The sequence below is a fragment of the Myotis davidii genome, unplaced genomic scaffold (genome assembly GCF_000327345.1).
Source record: "Myotis davidii unplaced genomic scaffold, ASM32734v1 scaffold88, whole genome shotgun sequence".
In the NCBI taxonomy this organism is placed as follows: domain Eukaryota; kingdom Metazoa; phylum Chordata; class Mammalia; order Chiroptera; family Vespertilionidae; genus Myotis; species Myotis davidii.
The window spans coordinates 4,804,324-4,824,009 of record NW_006300377.1 but is presented as its reverse complement, the minus strand read 5'-3'; the positions used below and the strand labels follow the sequence as shown (position 1 = coordinate 4,824,009).

General features: G+C 48.0%; 1 protein-coding gene across 1 annotated transcript in view; it reads right to left on the bottom strand.

Annotated features, from left to right (window-relative positions):
- Positions 1-19,686, bottom strand: part of CSMD2 (CUB and Sushi multiple domains 2) — a 495,158-nt gene that overhangs the window by 74,381 nt on the left and 401,091 nt on the right. The window contains exons 31-41 of the mRNA XM_015572780.1: positions 18,723-18,917; positions 17,639-17,755; positions 16,276-16,389; positions 9,618-9,713; positions 8,266-8,469; positions 7,724-7,848; positions 7,133-7,229; positions 6,438-6,542; positions 2,872-2,990; positions 2,261-2,330; positions 315-431 (exon numbers count right to left, since the gene is read on the bottom strand). Coding sequence (XP_015428266.1) covers positions 315-431; positions 2,261-2,330; positions 2,872-2,990; positions 6,438-6,542; positions 7,133-7,229; positions 7,724-7,848; positions 8,266-8,469; positions 9,618-9,713; positions 16,276-16,389; positions 17,639-17,755; positions 18,723-18,917 — 1,359 coding nt within the window. The remainder of the gene's footprint in view (positions 1-314; positions 432-2,260; positions 2,331-2,871; positions 2,991-6,437; positions 6,543-7,132; positions 7,230-7,723; positions 7,849-8,265; positions 8,470-9,617; positions 9,714-16,275; positions 16,390-17,638; positions 17,756-18,722; positions 18,918-19,686) is intronic.

Here is a 19,686-nt window from a genome sequence, read left to right as displayed (position 1 = left end):
CAGAAACATCGATGAGAGAGAAACATCGATCAGCTGCCTCCTACACATCTCCCACTGGGGATGTGCCCGCAACCCAGGTACATGCCCTTGACCGGAATCGAACCTGGGACCCTTCAGTCCGCAGGCTGACGCTCTATCCACTGAGCCAAACCGGTTTTGGCATCTCTACCATTTTTAATGGAACTTCCGATTGTACAAGTGGTCAACAGATCAGGAAACGGAGGGGCAGAGAGCTAAATTGCCTCAGCCAAGGTTATGCTGAGTGATTGCAGCAAAGAGGTGCTCTAAGCAGAGCCCGAGGTGTGAAGACTTACCAAAGCCCACGGGCAGTGCTATTTTCCACGAACAGTCCATGTTGCTGGGGTAGTTGCCCGGAAAGCCGGGGCTCAGGATCACCCCCTCCATCTCCTCCACTGCTCCCCCACACTGTGCTGTGACAATGAGGCCAGAGGGTTAGGACAGCATCAAGGAGCGTACGGGGCCATGCCAACCTTTGAACGCTCACTTAGAGCAGCAGTTTTGAACCTTTCCCCAGGTCATCAACCCCTTTGAGAATCTAAAAGAACCTACAGTTTATCTCCCTAAATAACTGCACACAGGGCAAAAGAGAGCAAATACATTCAGGAAGGGCTGCCCAGCACCCTTGGACCTCCCAGGAGTCTGTCCACAAACCCAAGTTATAGACCCTTGACCTTGAACATGTCTTTTGCAGGTCAATTCCCTTAGTGAGCTCCTACAGCAAAAGTGGAAATGGAAATATTTCCATTTCTTACCCTAGCCCCTAAATCTCCCTCTCTTCATTGTCTAACCAACTTTTCCAAGATGGAAGAAAAAGGACGAAGGAAGGGGATTGGCATGCACTGAACCCCACTCTGTGCGCGGCACCATGCCAGGCTCTTTATAAATTTATACTCCATGGGGCTGAGTGGTCAATAGATGCTCAGCCAAAGATGACCATTCCATGGGGAGCCAGCCACAGGGGCTGGGCACCTGAAACTCTAATCGAGGTGACTTCAGAGTCATCTGAGGCTGCAAGGCCACCACAGCCTGATCAGCTGACATAAATTCTGTCCTTTCACATCTTAGTAGGAAAAGTCTGTATGAGTAGAAAGGGGTCAGGCAGCCATGGACCCCAGGGAAAGGAGCAGAGGGCAGGGCTCTGGGGGTCCAGGCCAATGCTTTCTGGGAGAGGGCTCTGTTTAGGCCTGAAGAGAACAGTGCCAGGAGCAGAGCAGGCCTCTGGCACTGATCACTTTGGGTTGCAGTCCCAATGTTTCCACTTGCTGTGTGACTTTGGGCAAGTTCGACACCCTCCATACCTCAGTTTCCCCCAACTGTGAAATACCTATGTCACAGGGTGGTTAAAACCAAAACCTGAACTTCACTTGGAACAGGAGCTGCCATCATGGTAAACCCTCAACCAGTGGCAACTACTGTTAATGTGAGAGGCTTCCTCAGTGGAGCTTTTGTTTTACATAATAGAGGGAAGAGCCTTGGGTTGCCAGTTACATTTTGGACGGTGCGGCGGACTACCGGGCCCTGCACCTGGTGAGACCACGGGAGGGAAATGCCATTATGCCCCAGTGACACTCCTTCCACTCACCCTGCTTCCGACCCCAGGGTCGGCCTCGAGGGGCCCTTTACAGTAGCTTCGGCATCAGAGAAACCTAGGTTTCCATTCCCGACCCCACCACTTTCTCTTTAATCCTAAGAGCCTTCGCTTTCCTAAATTTACAAAAACGAGAATAATGATACTCCCTCCGAAGTGTGTCCCTAGCACATAGTAGATGCTCACTGCTTATTGTTAGCTTCCCCTGCCCCAACCTGACTAGAAGACACCATCTTTTCTTGTACCCACTGATCGCTTTACCTTTGCTCAAACCAAGTTAAGTACTATTCAACATGTAACCCTCAGTGCTTCTGTTAGTGGATTTTATCACTCTGTGCCATGAAAAGTCACAAGGGAGAGCCCATAGAGCCTAGACGTTCCATTTGGGGTTTGGTCAGTTATCTGGAAGGAGAATGGCCATCATCACCTTTTCAAACGGGCAAGGCTCCTGTAATTTTTCCAATTACAGGGGCGAAGGTTTCTGAACATCATGATAGCCTTGAGTGAGAGTGAAAGCTTGCCAAAACATCAGCCTACAACTGTTGCCTTTGAACTAACCCAGAAAACCAAACTGTCTTTCGCTATGTCCCTGAGCTCCAATCCCTGGTGGAACAAGGATGTGAATGAACAGAAGAGTCCGGGCTCTCTTACCAATACAGAGCGGAGGCGGGTAGTTCCAGCGCCGCACGGTCCCGGGCATGCAGGAGATGTGGGCGTGGCCCTGGAGGAATCAGGAACAGGGGTGGGCAGGCTGCCCCAAGGGCTCACTTGTATGCACAACCCAGGACAGGGGGCTCGTTCGGGGACCTTGAGTTAGGGGACAAGATGCGTAGGTCCACTGTGGGATGGCAAGTGAGGCAGAGGGAGACATTTGGGGGAAGGATGCTTCTAGTGTAACAGCTGTTACTAGAGAATTCTCATTATCAAGCTTCCTTGTGAGCCTCCTTTAATTACCAGATTCCCTCACGGCCTTCAAAGGAAAATTAAATTTTCCTAAAGTCTAATCAAACCGAAACTTTGCAGGAACGCATTCGAGGCTGGTTTGTGCCAAATCGCTAAAGTCAGCAGTTTGTCTTTCGCCTGAACAGCTCCAGGAGGGAATAAAGGTCCCTGCGGCAGTGTGTGTGTGTGTGTGTGGGGGGGGGGGCGGGGGGAGAGGCACTGCACCCTGTTCTTTGGTGACCCCGGCTCTGCTGGTGCCAGGCTGGCCAAGCACATCTCAGGGGACACCTGCTTCCCGCCCTGGTTGCCAAGGGAGGTACCTGGAGAGCATATCCCGGCTCACACTGGAAAGAGACCACATCGTTCACCAAGTAGCGCTCGCCAGTCTTCACCCCGTTACTGGGCACGGCAGGCTCTGGGCAGCTGCTCAAGCCCACCGCTGGAGAAGACAGAGAGACGGAAAGGAGAATGGACCAGCACAACAGGTCAATGGACTCGCAGGCTGAGGGTGATGCTGGCAGCAGGGAGGAGAGGGGTGCCTCCAAATTGGGCTTTCCCTGCTCTCTGAGTCCAGGCTAGCGCTTCCCAACCCTTTCACCTCACAGAGCACAGGGGAAGTCTGAATATTTACCTGGCACAGTGGCTCCACAGACTAAAACTTTTTAGGACAGGTAGGTATTGTCCTATTGGGAACTCTGGCTGCCCGCCTGCCTCCTGGGCTTCCCAGAAGGCCTCTGGAGCTGCCCAGCCCTGTTTCCAACCCCCACCCCAACCCCGTCTCCATGGGCTCCTCCCACATCACTCCTGCTCCGGACTCACAACGTCTCTCCATTCTCCTCCCCCTAAGATGACAACTCCTGTAGGGTAAGAAATTGGGAAGAAGGCCAAGGAAAGGCAAGAGGAAAGGAAGCAGTTATCAGAAGGCCAGCTCAGTGATGCCCAGGGCTCAGAGTTCCTCTCTGGGACAGGCTGCCGGGAGAAAGTTGCCCAGCGGATGAGACACTCCACTGCCTTCTTTCTCTTGCTGCATTTTAAAGGTAGGTCAGCCCTTTTCTGGGAGAAGAGCTGGGGGTCCTTGCACTACACCTCCATGGCTGCTCTGGTCCTCACTCACCTCTGGACCCAACAGCCTCCCTGTCATCCCTCCTCTGAGCCATTCTATTCCCGTCCATCCTGTGCTTACAGGTGCTTGATGTTTAATATCTTTCCTTGAATCCTGGGACTTCCTTGTTCAGCAACTTGAAGTGGGTCCCCATCGCCTAGCACATGGAATCTCACCTTCTCATCCTGACATCCTGACACGCTTCATGATCTTGGCCTGGTCCCTTTCCAAAATCTCCTCTAGAGGTTCTCAAATGCGCCTCCCTCCCTTGCCTTTCTTGCCTTTCCAAGTTCAGCCTACATTCATTTAGTCCTTATTATATACCCAGGGCTGTGCACAGAGCTCTGCTAGGGCACCTGTCTGAATCTTCCCCCTCTGCCTCTCCTCCCTGTCCACCCCAGACCATCATCGCCAGAGCAGCACTCCCTGAGCACTGCCCACGAGCAAGGATGGAGTGAGCGTGTCACACACATGGTCTCATCCACCTGAAGCAGGTCTTAACATCTCATTTCACAGAGTCATGCCCTTAGTAAGCCACAGAGCTGGGATGCAAATCAAGCCCAGTCTGACTCCAGGTCTGCCCAGGTGGGGGCCAAACTCTGAGGCCACCCGACCTCACATTGACCCCAGCCCTACTCTCCCCTCCTGAAAATCATCAAAACTACACAACTTACTATCACTCAAGAAAGTTCCCTCATGCTCTTCCCAGGTGATTCCTGTCCTACGTAGGTTTGTGTTGTTTTTTTAAAAAAATCCTCACTCAAGGATATATTTTCCATTGATTTGCAGACATAGTGGAAGCGGGAGAGGGGGAGAGGGGGAGAAGAGGAATATTTTCCATTGATTTGCAGACATAGTGGAAGCAGGAGAGGGGGAGAGGGGGAGAAGGGGAGAGGGAGAGAAACATAAACATGAGGGAGACATATCAATTGGCTGCCTCTTGCACTAGTGCCGACCAGGGCTGGGGATTGAATGGCAACCAAGGTACATGCCCTTGACCGGGAATAGAACCCGCAACCCTTCAGTCCACAGGCCGATGCTCTAACCATAGAGTAAAACTGGCCAGGGCCTACACAGGCTTGTAAGAAGTGAATGTGATGGTTGTAAATGAAGGCTGTTTGGATCTATGCCCAAACATCTCAGCAGCTGCGACAAAAGACCTTAAGGATAGAATTAAAACCATAATTAAACTGAATTTAAAGTACTTCATCTTGGCTGTCATCTTATTTATCTCTCCCCACTCCTCCCTGCACTCCAAGTAGAATACAACTCAGTATTTAGTGGGGTGATCACAACTTAGTAACCCGAGGCCTACTTCTTGGAAAGGCAGTGATAGGCAGAAGGAGAAGGAGGGGCAGAGTGAAAAAAGAGAGAAAGCCAGAGCAGGAGAGTATGGGAGAAAAATGGCATGGGGAGAAAAGTGAGGCCAGAGAAAGGAGGACGGAGACAGAGAAAAGTCCATTCTCACTTCTCTTACACTGCACACCTTGATGGTAATTATTTAAGCCATGCTTGCAACAAAGGAAGAATTATTTTCATCATGTGCAATTTACTACTTTTGAAAGCATATTGTTCCATTTCCATTTCAATTAAATAAACATTAAGTATGAGTCACAGCAGTAAATATGACTCTTCAGTACCCTTCAAAACCATTTGACTGTACGATAGCAATTAAACCTCCAGTCTGCACCGCTTTGTAGATTATCTACAAAACAAAAAGATTACTACAGGGTCTTGGATCCTAGGAATTTCGGTCTCTAAATACTGATGGGGGCTTCGTTTCCCCCTAGCCTTTCCCCCAGGAGAGGACAGTGCATGAGAAACATCAGCTGCTGAGAAAACTACCAGCTCCCTTGAGGGGGGAAAACTGAGCAGAGGTGGATTTTTCCTGGGAATGAGGCAGTAGAATCACAAAGAGATTTAGGAAGAAAGCATGTCTTTGGAAAAAGAAAATAAAGAGAAGATTCTCGGGAACATTTAAGGACTCAAATTCAAATACTGAATAAGGGCACAGAAATGCAAAGAACAGAGGAAAGAGGGTAAAAGAAAAAAATGTGGATTGGTTAAAAGACCCGGGATACTGCACTCCACCGGCTGGGTGGAGCCTTAGAGGTTTGCGGAGGAAGGTCCCAGAGGTCCCTGTCCTATCCTCTCCCCCTCAGGGTTTGCTTCCAGCTGCCCCAGGTCTCTCCTACTAGGTACTCCTCGGCTCTTTCAGGCCGTGCGCATCCTGGGATCCAGCTAAGCGTCTCCCCACTCCCTGGATAAAGCTCATTTATTTTGGAGACCAGCTGAGCATCTGCATAACACCCAGTGCCGACCCTGTCAGGCCTCTACCACCAACTGGGGCTTCCGTCTGACAGGCCCATGCTGTCAGACCCAGTGAAGCCAGTCCTGCCTCCCCACATTGCCAAAGACAATCGCGTCACAGGACCAGGGCTTGGAGAGGCTGGTTTTTCAGCGTTAGAGGAGATCACTTCTGTTTTCTCACATCCCAAATGATATACTGGGCGTAGGCCAGTCGCCAGGCCCCCTTCCCATTCCCGGTGTGGACACAGAGGAAGCACACAGGTTTCTGAGTGACTGACATTTGGGTGAGAATCCCGTCTCCACGGGCTGTGCAGCCTTAAGGAGGTTTTGGATCTTCTCTGAGCTTTCGAGGTCTCATCTAGGTCTGTGGTCAGGCTTGAGTGGGATGGAGCAAACACAGCCCCATTATGACCCCTACTCATCCTGGGCACTCAGTACCTGCCCGTTCCCACCCCGAACCCCAGTATCACTCACTTTTGTACTCCAAGTGGAAGCCAGCTGCCGACACGCTGATATCTGAGTAGAAATGAAGGTAGAGCTGGTTGGAGGTGCTGTTCAGGAGGGCAGGCACAGTGGTTCCTAGGGCAAGAAACAGGGACCACTCAGGCTTAGCCTCCCCGCCCCCAGAGCTCCTCCCTTTTCCTCTTGCTTCTGCTACCTGAGGACGTTCTGCTCCCAAGGACCCCAAATATCCCCAACGATGACACGCACTAAAAGACAAATTAGCCCTTCTCAGAGGGCTGGGTCTCCCATGTCCCAGGGAGGAGGGAGGCCACAAACAACTTTCTGCAAAATGAGCAGTGACAGAGCCTCATGCCAGCAGGAGGCTGAGTTCCCTTCCAGCATCTTCAAAATAACTCTGACAGGTCCCATTATCTGGGCAATACAGGCAGTGCCGGCAGTTTATCTGGGGCACAGGACTCCTTTTTATATCTTGGCAACATGGGTTCCGGGGAGGTAGAAGAGGGTAAAGGGGGGATAAATCAATGGTAATAAAAGGAGACTTGCCCTGGGGTGGTAAACACACAATACAATACACAGGCGATGTAGACGTGAACACCTGGAACCTATGTAGCTTAATCAGCAAGGTCACCCCAATAAATTTAATTAAAAATAATAAAGTCCACCACTAACCCTCTGAGTTGAGGTCCCTGGAAGTCCCTCCTCACCTGAGAAACTCCCCAGCATAGTCACAGTGTTGTCTGCACCGTCAAACACTTCCAGCGAGTCCCAGTTCTGCTCCGTGACAAAACTGATGACTTGAATCTGGGAAAGTAGAGGGGTTGAATTGCTGGTTAGACAGCCTGTGGATTCCTCCACTTGGTTTTGACCACTGGGCACCCGCTATGGCCCTAACTCTGTCCCTCCGGTTCCGGCTGCAAATGTGACGCTCTAGGTGTGTGGTTCTGGGTTTGCTCCTTCCCTTTACCCCCAATGTCCCCACAATCTTAAGAAAAACCCCACATAAACCCTTCAAGCCATTTGAAAAGTATTTCCTATGAAGCCTCCCCAGTCTTTGTACTCCAGCTCCAGGCCCACTTCCTTCTCTGGCCCGCCCTGATGGCTGAAGCCAGTGCCCACCCCTCCTCCTTCCTGGTTACCTGGCGCTCTCCTCACTCTCCCTACCCCTGCAGCTCCTGGGCCATGAGCTCTCTGTTTTTCTGTTTGTGGGCCTCAACGCCACACTTGGCCTAAAGGGCAGGGACAGGGCTATGTTTGCTCCTGCCACCTGCCTGATGGAGATGTCTCCTCGCCCCTACCTGGATGCCAGCACCTTCGGGGACCATGATCTTCCACACGCAGTTGAGGCTGTTGAGGTAGGGCTCCGGGAAGCCAGGGGACAGGATGGTGCCCCTGCGCTCCGTGAGGTTGCCTCCGCATGGCACTGGGAGGAGGCAACTCTGGTCAGAGGCTTGTCTTTGAGGGTCTCCCATGGGAATCTCCCCAAACAGACTTTTCTCAGGGCTTCCCAGCCTGCTTGTGATCCTTTCCCCTGCTGGCTTCTCCAGTAGAGCCCCAGTCCCACCCTCTCCCGTGAATCCTCCCCATGCAACCCTCTTCAGGGGCCTGGCCCCATACTTGTCCCTTCACACGTCCTCCCACCCCCTAGCAACCTCAGCTCCTCCTCCTTGCTCTCTTCACATTCAACCCACAGGACCAGTGATCTGACTGGAATGGGACTCCCTACTTAAGTTATGCTGCAGCCAGGGGCTGCTGTGTGTCCCGGGGTAGCTGCCTCCCCAGGGAGAAGGGACTGTCTTCCGGCCACCCCTCCCCGAGTCCTGGTTGTCCAGGTACTCACCCACACATGCTGGTGCTGAGACATTCCACTGGGCCAAGGCCCCGGGAACAGGGAGGCACTCGATTTCTGGGGACCCCTGCAGGGCATAGCCGGAATTGCATTCGAAGCGGACGACGGCCCCCACGGAGAAGTCACTGCCCAGTCTCTTGCCATAGCGGGGTTCGGGCACAGAGCTGCACTGCGTGGCGCTGGTTCGGGGCACCGCTGCAGGGGACAAGGGCACTGAGGGGCAGGCCTCTCCCTCTAGAAACGGGCCCAGGGATGGACACACACCTGGACTGGACCTGACGGCCTGGACGGGACCCCGAGAGGCTCTGGGCACTCTCCCCTGGCAGGGGTGGGGCTTCCCAGGATGAGGCCCGTTTACTGAAATAAGGTGAAGACACAGCTTCTGGAAACCAGGGAGGCAGTGTGAGCCCCGGCCCAGGCTGCAGGCCCAGTGGTGGTCCTTGCCTTCCAACGATGGCCCTCACCATCAGGTTCCCACATTCCCCACCAGGGAGAATGGCCCTTCCTCCACGTCAGTGCCCTCACTTGCTGTTGGTCTCTTCTCCCATGTGCCTTAGACCTGCCCAGGGCCTGATCGCCATCACGCGAATCTCCGCGCTTCCCACCCACAATGGTAGACAGGACCTTTAACCTAAGCCCAGGTATGGCGTCGCCTGTGGCAGGATTCCCCCTGCACAGGGCAAGGTAGCTCATCTGGGCAATCGAATGAACAGAACCACTCTTAGACTGAGTCCTAAAAAGGAGACATTCTCCCGGGCAAGGAGAGGCTGGGGCCTGCAGGGGACCAGGGCCAGTAAGAAAGAGAATACACACTGGTGACCTGCCTGGTCTGACTGCTCTGTGAGCTCTTTTAATCCTATCAGAGAAGTCTTGTTATTACCCTCATTTAACAGTTGAGCAAACTGGGACTCCAAAAGCTGGAGTAACTGGTGCCCATTTAGAAAGTGGCAGGGCTGGCATCCAGTTCCATGTCCATCTCACTGCCAAGCCCGGGTTTCCCCCACACCTTTCCGGGGCGTTGTGGAAAACCAAGCTCTGTAGGAGAGTCTAGGAAAGGCCCGAGCTGGTCTCCCCACTGCCTTTGGGGCTGTACCAAGCAGTATAGGGATAGAATTAGCTTCCCATGTCTGATCTCTCCCCACATTCAACATGCAGTTTGGTCTGAGAATTGTCTATTGAGTAAATGAATGTATAAAATCAAACTGAATTTCAAAGAGCTGCCCCGCAAACTAATAACTGCCCCAAATGCCCTAAGAATGCGTCTCAGACTAAGGGGCAGAGGTCGCATTGAGTCACTGGGAACCCGAGCCTGCCTCGCCCTCCCAGGCCCACACCCCGCATACCTTGGTAGACAAAGTGGAAGCCTCTGGCTGGTGCTTGGCCTTTGGCACTGAACTTAATGAGAACCTGATTGGAGGTGGCCAAGGGCAGCGATTCCCCTGCCGAGATAAGGGGTGAGGAGGAGAGGAAGCAGTGAGTCCAGCAGTTGGGCGGCAGCTGAAATCCTGGCCAGGAAGGAGAGGGTGCCCATCCCCTGCACAGCAATCCTTTCCACATCCCAGCTCTTCCTGAAATGGAACCTCCCATTTTTATTGCCCGTTTCAGTGTAAAGTTTGCAGAAGGCTTTAGCGCCCATGGCCTTACCCTGACCCACAGTCAATGTGAGGTTGGCATGACAAGAGCTCAGTAACCCCCATTAAGAGATCAAGGAAGAGGGTCAGAATGACTAAATGACCTGCCTCGAGAGCAGAAAGCCCCTAAAGATGTGCGGACCCGAGGGATGAGGACCACGGCCACCGCAAACAGGTTTACTAGGAGAGCTGCCCTCCGTCTGACAGGAGAAAAAGCACGGCTTGGGGAAGGAGGGTGCTGTGATCTTTGAGATTCTCTGTGAAATGATCAATACCCAAAGCGATCCTATAATATATTGCCCATCTGAGAACACTTTTGGGACTAAAAGGGCATGCTCTTAATACTTACACTGGGGCAACCAAGTGGAAGCTGGGACTGTCCCAGGCAAAGCAGGACACATTGTCACCCAACCGATAACACAAACTGATGGAAACCTGAAGGGGTGCATGAAGTCTGACAGTCTTTCTATCGAAGATGAAGGTGTACCTTCTGCTTGATGTGGCACAGACGGACGGAATAAAGACAGGACAACCAGAGCTACGGCCGGGAAGCACGGTCTTGGTCATCATCACCTTCCTGTGGAGCTGAGGGAGTGTGGGGTGGCAGGAATGGCATGGCCACTCTGCATGATGCCCCCTGAGAAGGGCTCCTGGCTCCAGCCACAGAAGGGAAGTGGGGGCTGCAGAGAGCTAGGCTCCGTTTCCACTGCAGTGAGGACTGGAGTTGGAATCGGCCAAGAAGCAGAGAGCTGATGGGATGCTATTGGCCACAGGGAGTGGACAGCCTTTTGCACAGCACACTTAGACTTACATGTGACCCAGGTGGCTGAGCCTGTTAGGAGTCATTGCCCAGCTAACTCTTGGCTGCCAAAGCAAAAACAAAGCAAAACAAAACACCACCAAAAAAACAAACAAAAAAACAATACCACCACAACTCATGAAGACAGAGGGTCTCCTTGTTATCTCTACCTTCTCCCCTTGATGGATGTCAGTGGGACAAAACTCAGCTTTTCCATTCTCCCATCACCTGGCCTGACATGTGTGGAGGAGGACCCCCCTAACCACCTACAGAACCCATTTGGACTTTCATTCCTGGACATATGCAGGCTTCCCTCTCCATGGCTAAGCAAGTGCTAGTAAAATCACTGGACGTAAGAAAATATTTCAAAGTTTTAAGGGACGAAAGCACTCTTGAGAAACCAATGCGGATATTTTTATATGAACTACAACAAAGAACAGGCAAAATCTCAGAAGACTGTCAATCATGACTGTCACAAGATTAAATCTAGCATTGCCCCTGTGAAATCAGAGGAGAAAGGCATGTCAAAGGAAAGAGCTGAGATTAATAGAGGCTTCAAAGAGATGAGAAATGCTAGGACGTGGCAGATGGATTCTGCAGAAATTGAACAGCGACATGGAGATTAAATTTGGGAAATTCTTCTAGAATTCACAGAAAAAGGATAAAGAGATTAAAATAATGAGGGAAATGATGAGCGACATGGAAGACAGATGAAAAAAATCCAATATGCATATATCAAGAATTCTAGAGAGAGAGAAGGCAAGAGAAATTGAAGGAGGGGAAAAAAAAGTTAGGAAAGAAGGTAACATTCCTAAGCTTAAGAGAGACTTAAGGTTTGGACTGAAATTGCTCATAAAGTGCCAGATCTAATGAATGGAAAATGATTTTTAAGCAAAACATCCTGGTGGGCTTTTTGATTTTAGAAATTAAGAAAAATATGCAAGGCATTTAGAAAGAAAAGCACTAGTTACCTACAAAATAACTCCAACTCATCTGCAACAGTAGCTGTTGGAATAGAGTGGAATACTACAATGTTGAAAGAAAAAATTTGTGACCCATAACTTGATTTAGAATCAAGTTGTCAATTATATAATATGTCAAAGGAAATTCATTCTCATACATGCAAGGTGACAGAAAATACTGCAGTTATGAGCCTTATTAAAAAAATGAAACTAAGAAAATAAAAAACTTCAGGGATAAAGACAATCTGGAAAGTACAGTAAAACCCCAAAATTATTATGAATAGGTAATAAAACTTAATGTAAAAATAAAAACTTGTTCTTGAGGAAGAAGTCCATAGTTTAAAAATAATTACTAATAACATTAATATGAAAGTCCAAATATATAAAAAACACATGGAAATTAGAGATGGGGTCAATATGAATGGAAAAGTAAGGAGCAATGAACTCAAAACCAAATAAAACCCCAGAAAGAACAAAACAGTTGACAGGTAGCACACCAGATGTTCCACTTATAAAATCAGTAAGTAAACTTCCTTTTAAAAGGAAAAGACTGTCACAGAAAATGAGGAAAGATATGTTAGGCAAACACAGTTATAAAAATTGTTAGAAACACAAGTAGATAACAAAATATCACAATTGTATGGGAAACACTTCCACACAGCATTCAGTCACTGACAAAGCAAATGAAAAAGGAAAACGAAGATTGTTGAGTGGTGTCTCTACGCTTTTCCCTCCTCAATACACACTTCACTCCCATCAGTACAGGCGGCTCATCATCAGTGTTTCTCCAGGAATAAGATATGATTTGAGTATATTTGAATATATTGATGCTATATCTATAAGATCTATCTATCTATCTTTTCTATTTCTACTGGTCCCCATCTGTATCTACAACTACATCCATATATACATCTATAGGTTTCAAATGTATATATGTCCATTTCTATCTGTACCTATATTTATACTTTTATATCTGTATCTGCTTATACCTCTGTCTATCTATCTATCTATCTATCTATCAAGAAATTTTGAAAAAGCATCTTACCACAATAGATCCCAATTTATACATCTAGTTGGGTGTGAATGTGTGGGGTGGTTGTGTAGAAAAATCATCTGATTGGGAACCATTGATATAATGAATTTGAAAAATAAAAGTGAATAAGACTGATCTAATTGCTATTACAAAGCTCATTTAATCCAAACAATAACTCCAGGAGGTAGAACTTTTACTCTGCATTTTACAGATGAGGAAACTGAACCTCAGAGTGGTCAAGTGTTGTGCCCCCAGGCACCTGGCAAGGAAGTGTGAGAGCTCAGGTTAGAGTGCAGGCAGGGAGGCTGCAGGGAGAGCTGAGGTTAGATGCAGGAGGTGAGGCTGCAGGGAGAGCTGAGGTTAGATGCAGGAGTTGAGGCTGCAGGGAGAGCTGAGGTAGAGTGCAGGCAGGGAGGCTGCAGGGAGAGCTCAGGTTAGAAACAGGAGGTGAGACTGCAGGGGGAGCTGAGGTTAGAACAGGAGGTGAGGCTGCAGGGAGAGCTGAGGTAGAGTGCAGGCAGGGAGGCTGCAGGGAGAGCTGAGGTAGAGTGCAGGCAGGGAGGCTGCAGGGGCTGAGCTGCCCTTCTCTCTGTAAGGCATCTGGATCCTGCAGAGAACCTGCATTCTTCTCAGATACTTGGGGAATTGAAAAACAAGCCCTTGGCTACTAAGAGGGCCTCATTTAATCCCCAAGGCAGAATGGTATAAACTACATTCTCTAACCACATGACAATAAAAACAGAAAACAACACAAATGTAACAAGAACAAAATCCAGGTTCTTGGGGGAAATGGGGGAAAGAGACATTCTCAAACAAGTCCTGGGAGAAAAGAATAAAACTGGATCATGAATTATTTAGAAAGTAACAATGATGAAAACAGTACAAATCAAAATTGGTGGCTTGAAACCAAACTGTGCTTAGAGGCGAATATATCTAATATATTGCTGTAAACATGCTCTTCATGACACAGAGAAAATAACAAACAAAGCTGTCAATTCAAGGCATTAGAACAAGAAGAACAAAATAATCTGAAGAACAAAAGGGGGAGAAAGACATAGTGAAAAGAAAGGCAGAGGTTAACTAATTAGGAAATAACCAACTCCACAGACGAATCGGTAAGGCAGAGGTTAACTAATTAGGAAATAATAACCAACTCCACAGACGAATCGGTAAGCAGAAGCAGTACAAAGAAAATGAAACAAAACGAACAACACAAAACCCCTGGTCCAGCGGAGTCAGAGGAGGAGAACACAGCATTCTAGGAGATAGAACCACTAACAGAAAGGAGATTAATTAGTGCCACAGCATATTATATAAGCAATGTTGCTAAGTTTAAAATAATTACAAAATAAAGATTTTACTAAAATATAAAACACCAGCATTCATAACAAAGTAAGATATTGGAACAGGCCAATAACCATGGAAATAAGTAAGAGAAAAAACATTGAAGAGGCAGAGATAAAATAATGAGATACATTTATGTGCAGAGGATATTACTTCTTGCCTAAAGGACCCAGGAGAATCAGTTGGCAGCGTTAGCATTGTTATGGAGGGTTGGATGACTTTGCAAAATGAATACAGCAAAAATGCCAGTCTTCTAATACACTGGCAAAGATCAATTAGGAAACATAACACGGGAGGCTCATTTACAGTAGCAACAACAATTGCCATGAAATATCTAGGAAAAAAGTTAACAAAGAATGCATACGGCCAAAATGAAAATTGTAACACCTTCCAAAGGTTACAAAGGAAGCAGAAATGGAGAGATATAGCATGTTCCTGAAGGGGAAGAAGAGTTCCTATTATAAAGATGAGTTATCCCCAATTAATCTATAGGTTTAGCGGACTCCAGCGAAAATTCCAATGCAATTTTTAAAAAACTTGGCAACATATTTCTAAAATTTATCTGGAGGCACAAGTTAAGCAAGAGAAGCCAATAAAAATTCAAAACAAAGAATGTCTATGAGAACTTATCTTACCATATGTTTAAAGTTCTGATAATATCAAATAATATTATAATGTTACAATAATTAAAGCTTTTTCATATTGATATAAGAGTCAACAGACACTTAGAGGAAATGGATAAGAGGTCTAGAAACATACCCTTTCCTTCATAAAAATTTAATATATGTAAATCTGGCATTTTGAAATACTGTTAGGACAACTGATTAACTAAGTTGGAAAGAATATGATTATATTTCCTATATCAAATAATAAATCAAAATAAAGCCCAAAGTTATTAAAACAAAACAATGAAATGAAAAAGAAGTAAAAGAAAACACAGAGGAATATTTATTTCATCAGCATGAAAGTAAAGGAGAAAACCATAAAAGAAAAACATTAATAGATTTGATATTACAGGAAATTTAAATTTTGACATTAAAACCCACCCTGAAGAAAATTAAATGGCAAACGACACAAATTTAAATAAAATTTAAATTTCCTGACATTAAAACACACCCTGAAGAAAATTAAATGGCAAGTGAAAGGGGAAGGCTTTTTATAACATATGATATAGACAAGAGGTTTTTATAGCATACTATATATATATAGCTTATAACAATATGGTACTCTACTATATAAATAAGAAAATAAATACTAATAGAAAAATCAATACTAATTCACAAGTGGATTCACAAATAAAAAATGCACGGGCCAATAATTTCATTATAAAAATGTTAACCTAACTAGTAATAAAAAAGGCAAATTAAAAAATGAGATACCATTTTCACGTTTCAAACTGATAATGCTTTTGCTTTTTAATTACCCAATTTTGTGAGGATAAAACATTCCCTCTTATTCACTGTTGGTGAACAAAGTGGCAGGAATTTTCTAGGGGCATATTTGACAATCTGCTAAAAGAGAATTAAGGATCTCACATATCCTTTACTTGGCAATTCTACTTCTAGATATTCCAAGGTAATAGAGATGTGTATAATGACATGTAGAATACACAGAATTACTATTCAAACGAGTGAAAAATTGGAAACAATCTACATGTTCAATAATAGGGAATTCATTACATAAATTTTAAATAACTATATGATAGACTATTATGCAGCATTTAAAAATCCTATTATAGGATACAATAATGACAGAGACATAATGACATGCTCATGATGAATATTTCAATAAAAATATGTATATTGCTTTGTTCAATAAAATATGTAAAAGATTAAGTCTAAGTAGATATAAAGACTGGAAACGAGATACACTATCTTTTCAGTGGTTCTTTCTGGGTGGCTTTTATTTATTTTAATTCTCTATATAATTATTTTCTGATTTGCTGTAAGTTTTCTACAATGAAAATGCAATATGTTTGTAATTGGAGAAATGTATTGGGGTTAAATATAAAACAACGGGGCATGCTACACCCCATGGGGGTGGTGCAGGCACAGCTTGGGGTGAGAGCGGTTTTGGAAGCCCCCTTCTAGGTATGGGCTGTCATGAGCTGACTGCTACAAACACCCAGCAGTGGGGTTCCACCTGCAGGCAGGCTCCTAGGGCCTCTTTCCTTTGAGCTGGCCCGGGAGGCCCCGACCCACCACACCCCATTGCTGGCCCAGCCCGGGGTACCTGTATGGGTGCCCGACAGGGAGCTGAGGAGTCGGGAGTGCTGGCTGTGGCCGTCGTGCACCTCCACCACGTCATTGAGGGCCGTGTGGAAGAAGGCGAACTGTCCGAACACCACTGCGGGGAGAGTGTGGAGAGCTCAGTGTGGAAGACTGCGTGCCATGCTGGGGGGAAGGATGGGAGGTCAGGGGGACCCTAGGCCAGGAAGAGGGAAGCCTCAGAGGGAGTCGTTGGTTCCTGGGGCGAACTCCTTGCTGAGCCTTTCTACTTACTGGCTGATTAGCACACTGGCCAGCCCCCAGGACGCAGGAAGCTGGGAAGGGCTGGCTGGCTGGCCTCCCACATGGGTCAGGATCACACTGAGAACTGCACCGATGGTCAGGCTGGTGACGGTGGCCCTGAGCTCATCTACTCCCAGAGAGCAGCTGCTGCAGCTACTCAAGGACATGAAAGGGCTTTGGTAACACCCCTCATTTTCCATGTGATCACAGGACCTTGTCCCTGATCAGTGCTTAATAGAGGTTTGGGGAGTGACAGCAGGTCTTGCCCTGCGAAACAGCCTGCTCTCTGCAGGCTGCCCGGTCTCTCTTCTAGGTGGTCAGGATATATCGATGCCCTCTGCCCCATTCGACACCAACTGTGTATAGAAATAGTTCTTATTCCCCCTACAAAGAAGAGACCCAGGGAGAAAGCAGCCGGGCTGCTCACCTGATTGTCCAGGTACCACTGGCCTGTGCTCCCCATGAACATTCTGCGTCCCCCAGGGCTGGCAGCACTTGTGACTGTCCCCACTCCTAGTTGAGAAGCTCTGCTTCTTTTTCCCTTGGATTCTTGGAATCTGGAGGTTTCTATGTCTTCTCAGGGCCTGCTCCTCATTTTTTTTTCTTGCTCGTCCTGCTTATAGCTGCTGGACCAGGCTCAGGTCTCAGAAGGAATGATGCGGCTCCTAGCCCCTTCACCTGTATTTGCAACCTAGCTCCATCCCACTCCTCACTTTTTCCTGCCGCTTGGCTACCCATCCCTGAGTTCCCAATTGGCCTGGGTCTGCAGCATCTCTATTCAGACTTGGGCTGTGCTGTGTAGCCGAGAGCTCCCACCTTCCCTGGGTTCTGCCTACTTCCTCACTACTCCCATCCCCTGGCTTCTGGCCAACTTTGTGCCCTTCCTGCCTCGTGTGTCAGGAGTGTATTCTACAGCCCACTTCGGGCACCCAGACTCAGTTGTCCTTTAGGGGACACTGTTCTGCCTATTCCCACAAAAGGCGTGGATACAATTGGGAGTGGAATTGGGATACAATTGGGAAGGGCCTGAGGAGTTGGAAGGAGTCAGAAAACATAAACAAATAAACATACATAAAGCCCCATACCATAATCCTTGGGCACAGTGACAAAATACAGGCAGATCTGTCCACTGGTGTAGTTCTGGGGATAGTTGGGGGACAAGACCACTCCATCTGAACCCACATACTGTCCTCCACAGGGGGCTGAAAGAGAAATCAGACAGAGGGCCAGGTGACCTGTGGGCCTCATCAGTGTCCATCCTCTGTCCTGCTCACTCCCCAATGGAGCTTCTGGCCCTGCTGTGCTGCCATGAGGTGCACAGCCACTGACGTGGAGGAAGGGACTTCTGAGGACACCACCCTGTCCTGCCTGAGGACATCCATCCCTGACCTGGCACATGGCCTAAAACCCACCCTGATGCTATCAGTGACCCTCCTGCACACATGTCAATCCTAGCCCTCTAGCTATTATTAACAAGGGCGCTGGTCTCTAGAGACACAGACTTGAGGAGCATTTTAGGAACCTCTTCTGCTGACAAAGAGAACCAGAACTACTCTGCCACTCCCATGGCTGATGTCTGCAGCTGGTGGTTAGTGTCTGCATGAGTGGAGAGCCACGGCTTCCCCAGACTAGCCCCACAACCCAGCCACCTTCTGCTCTCATCCATGGTACCCTGTTCCGCAGGGGCTGGGCTTCAGAGCCAAGCTCTTTCACCTGGGCAAAGGTTGCTCTTCAACTTAGGTGGCTACCATGCTCTTGAAGTTCTGACATTGCATCTGCTAGGATTCCATGCTTAACCCACATCCCTGGTCAGCCCACCCCGGGGGCCTTAGTTTTACACATCGGGCCCCTAAGTGATTTTTTATAGGACCAAAAATGAGCTGGGTCATCTTTAAACTCTCTTCTTCCTGGTCTGAGCCACTGGCATGTCTGTGGGCCGCTGTTGAGGACTTGTGAGTGTGGGGGGGACACTGTGATCTGAGAGAGATGACACACTGACAGGGACTAGCATACCTGGTGAATTATCAGCCATTCTCACTTACAGCGAACCCAAGGAGCAACCCTGCTTTTGAGGACCCTGTCTCCCTCCCCCCTCCCCTTGCCCATAGCCTCTTCTACCTCTGCATGCCCTCCCTCCCTCCTTCTCCCTCCCCACCCCGGCTCCCCGACCTGTGCACACTGGCCGGGGGTTGTTCCACGCAGGCTTCCCATCGGGCCCCAGGATGCAGCTCAGGGTTGATGAGCCCTCCACTTCATAGCCCCCGTGGCAGTAGTAGGTAATGGAGGAGCCCAGCTTTAGGTCGGACCCCACTCGTGTGCCGTTCTTGACTGTACCAGGATCAAAGCATGACTCTCGTGGGTTTTCTGGGAAAAATAAAAATAAACACATACACATATGCGCACTCATTAATGGCCTGATTCCATGGTGCAGCACCCATAAGGAAACCCTGACTGTAATAGCCACAGAGCACGTGTGGTTAGCAATCTAGGGCTGGAAATCATCTTGCAGAGTGAAATTCACCTCCTCGCTCCACATTCTTGCCCTGAACTATGAAAGAGCGACTGTGTGAACCTGTGGGGAGCTTTCTCATCTCTTAGCCCACTCTCTCAGAGAGGCATGTGATGCTGGGACTGGCAGGAGCTGAGGTTCCTGGATCATACCCCAGCTGTGGACAGGGTCACTGTGGTGAAGGTCAGTGTTTAGGCACAGTCCACCCCTTTGCTCATCTTAGACCACCCACACTCAGCACGGCAGGCCTCCTCAGCCTCCTGCCTCACTTTTGGTGGCTGCTTTCTTTTCCTCTCTTTTGCCTACAACTATGCTGCTGGCTGGGGAGGTAGAACTGGCACTGGCTTTGCAGGCTGTCATATCCATACCTTGCAGGCACTTCTGAGCACCAGGGTATCAATACTAGATTTAGGAAGAAAGTAGAAAACCCACTCCATCAAAAAACTACTAGACTGAATACATGAATTTGGCAATGTAGCAGGATACAAAATTAACCCCAAGAAATCTGAGGCATTTCTATACACCAATAGTGAACTTTCAGAAAGAGAGATTATAAAAACAATTCCATTTACCATCGCACCAAAAAAATTAAGCTACCTAGGAATAAACTTAACTAAAGAGGTA